General features: G+C 39.7%; 1 protein-coding gene across 1 annotated transcript in view; it reads right to left on the bottom strand.

Annotated features, from left to right (window-relative positions):
- Positions 1-3,306, bottom strand: part of GDPD4 (glycerophosphodiester phosphodiesterase domain containing 4) — a 68,386-nt gene that overhangs the window by 61,432 nt on the left and 3,648 nt on the right. The window contains exon 3 of the mRNA XM_014540362.1: positions 2,568-2,627. Within this exon, the coding sequence (XP_014395848.1) occupies positions 2,568-2,627 (60 nt within the window). The remainder of the gene's footprint in view (positions 1-2,567; positions 2,628-3,306) is intronic.

Raw genomic sequence — 3,306 nt, 5'->3', positions numbered from 1 at the left:
AGTGGGCTTTCTTGTTGTTTTGTTGATGGTTTCTTTTGCTGTGCAGAAGCTTTTTATTTTGATGTAGTCCCATTTGTTTATTTTCTCTTTAGTTTCCATTGCCCTAGGAGCTGTATCGGTGAAGATATTCTTTGGCATATGTCTGAAAATACAGCCCAGTGAATGAACAAACACGACCTATAATAACAATTTCTCTTCCATTATGGAATGGGCAACTGTGATCATGGTTAAGTTTATTCCTAAGTATCTTAATTTTTTTGTTGCAATGGTAAATAGAATTATTTGTTTAGTTTCTCTTTCTGAAAATTCATTATTGGTGTATAAAAATGCCATAGATTTCTGGGTGTTAATTTTGTATCCTGCTACACTGCCAAATTCATTAAATCTAGTAAGTTTTCTAATGGAGTCTTTAAGGTTTTCTATGTACAATATTATGTCATCTGAAAATAATGACAGTTTTACTTTCTCCTTTCCAATTTGAATGCCTTTTATTTCTTCTTCTTGTCTGATCACTGCGGCTAGGACTTCTAGTACTATGTTGAATAAGGGTGGTGAAAGTAGACATCTCTGTCTGTTTCTTGTTCTTAGGGGAAAAGGTTTTAGTTTTTGCCCATTGAGTATGTTGGCTGTAGGTTTGTCATATATGGCCTTAATTATGTTGAGATATGATCCCTCTAATTCCCACTTTGCTGAGAGTTTTTATCAAAAATGGGTGTTGGCCCTAGCAGGTTTGGCTCAGTGGATAGAGCATCAGCCTTCAGACTGAAGTGTCCCAGGTTTGATTCCGGTCAAGGGCACATGCCCCGGTGGCAGGCTTGATCCCCAGTAGGGAACATGCCAGAGGCAGCCGATCAATGATTTTCTCTCATCATTGATGTTTCTATCTCTCTCTACCTCTCCCTTCCTCTCTGATCAATAAAAATATATTTTTTAAAAAATGGGTGTTGGATTTTGTGAAATGTTTATTCTGCATCTATTTTATATGATCATGTGATTTTTGTCTTTCAATTTGTTTGTATGATGTATCATGTTTATTGACTTGTGAATATTGTACCAGCCTTGCATCCCTGAATAAATCCCACTTGTTCGTGGGATTTATTGCTGGGTCAGATTTGCTAATAGTTTGTTGAGGATTTTAGCATCTATGTTCATCAGGGATATTAGCCTGTAATACTTTCTTTGTAGTGTCTTTATCTGGTTTTGGAATTAGGATAATGCTGGCCTCATAAAAAGAGCTTGGAAGTATTCCTTCCTCTTGGATTTTTTGAAATAGTTTAAGAAGTATAGGTATTAGTTCTTCTTTGAATGTTTGGTAAAACTCCCCTGTGAAGCCGCCTGGACTAGGGCTTTTGTTTGCTGGGAGTTTTTGTGTGTGCGTGTTTTTGTTTTTTTGTGAGGGGTTTTTTACTGCTTCTATTTTATCAGTTGTTATTTGCCAACCTTAGATGTTTCAATGCATGACTCTCTCAGATGTATTTGTGCATTGAGCAGGGAACCCTTTGTTGAGATATGGCTGTACAGATTGTTGTAACTTCTAGGGGAGACACCAAGGGAATCTCTCATGCCACCATTCCTCGGATGTTATTCTCCATTCTAATCACTCTTAAATTTACATTTCCAGTTAATATGTCTCATTAGAGTAATAGTCAATTTAAGAAGACCACTCAGAGATTTTGACATGTTCCTGATTTCAGGAAATGTATCGAACCCATGCCTGAAACAGTTTAGAAAAAGCAAAGGATGTAGATGGAGCTTCTCAAACACATGGCAGAACAAAATAAGGGAGGTTATGTTGGAAATGGAGGGTGGGGAGGAGCAAAGATGCCTGCTTTCTAGGGATCCTTTGAGAGAAGCCATGCTGGTGCCATTTTAAAAACTCCAAATGAAGGGACCTCACCAGACAAATTTCAAGGGATATAGGAAGACAAGCAATGACTCCACCAAAAGAGTTGTAGTCAAGGTTCTCAGCAGAAGGGTCTCTGAAAATACACACAGAAAAAGTCCATGGTAAAGAGCCAACAACTGTGCATTTACCTGGTTCTGATGGACCAATCCCAGATGATCTTCTTGCCCTTCCTTGTGAGACCGTGTTCTTTTATCCTGTCTCCTGTACCCCTGACCCTCCTTTGGTGAAGGAGAGGTAATAGTACCATCATGCTCTCTCCACCAGTGGAGGCTTCCACCACTGGGGAGGGGGTAAGTCTATAAAGTTGGAGTCTGGGACATTACAATGAACTGAATTTTTAATGACTGGCATGAGAATGTTCTTGTCACTATATAGGACTAGGAAAGTAATAGAGCTTGCCTAAGATTTTATTGGGATAGAAGAACAGTCACAGGGTGAATTTAATAAGGAGTAATGAGAAAAAATAAAGTTTGGGTTCAGATCCTTCAGTAAAATCAGTCACATCTGTTAGAATTCCATGAGTTCAATGAAAACAGAGTAAGTAAATCTCTTCTTTCTAAGGGGAACAATGAAGAAAGCACAACTCTGTACTTAACACTGAGTGCCAAAGAAGCACATTCAGTCCTGGTCTAACGTTTCTATGAAGATTCTGATGGCCTACCTTATGACACCAGTACAGGTATAGTTCATACCCTTCCCGAATCAACAAAAATCCAAGTATCTGAAAAAGAAAGTACAAAAAAGGAGGTTATTTTGAAATCACCAAGTTGGGGCTCACAGCACTGTTCTGTATTCAAATGCCTTTTCACTACATTCACTTCTTGCTATACTTGCACTGTTCAAACCCTGGGAGCTTGCCATGCTGCCCCTCTGCCTGAAAATCTCTCCCTCCCACGCCACTGACCTTTCAAACCAGTTCACATGCCACCTCCTATTCATAACTCTTACCAGCACCCTCAGGAAGAATTTTTTTCTGGAATTCATAATAAACCACCACACTGATATCCTTCCGAGTTCCCACCAATTTCTTACCCCTGGGATAGACCTTATTCCTGGTATTACTCAGACCCACTTAGGAGAGAACAGAGGTCAGAGGCCAGCCCTTCCCAGCATCATTTAAAAGCTTTCTTGAGCCCTAACCGGTTTGGCTCAGTGGATAGAGCGTCAGCCTGCAGACTCAAGGGTCCCAGGTTCGATTCCAGTCAAGAGCATGTACCTTGGTTGTGGGCACATCCCCAGTAGGGGGTGTGCAGGAGGCAGCTGATCAATGTTTCTCTCTCATTGATGTTTCTTTTTTTTTTTTTTTTTACATTTTTATTGATTTTAGAGAGGAAGGGAGAGGGATAGAGAGATAGAAACATCAATGATGAGAGAGAATCATTGATTGGCTGCCTCCTGCA

Source organism: Myotis brandtii, unplaced genomic scaffold, assembly GCF_000412655.1.
Source record: "Myotis brandtii unplaced genomic scaffold, ASM41265v1 scaffold244, whole genome shotgun sequence".
In the NCBI taxonomy this organism is placed as follows: Eukaryota; Metazoa; Chordata; class Mammalia; order Chiroptera; family Vespertilionidae; genus Myotis; species Myotis brandtii.
The sequence above is the reverse complement of the archived record's forward strand: the minus strand, read 5'-3'. Positions and strand labels throughout refer to the sequence as shown.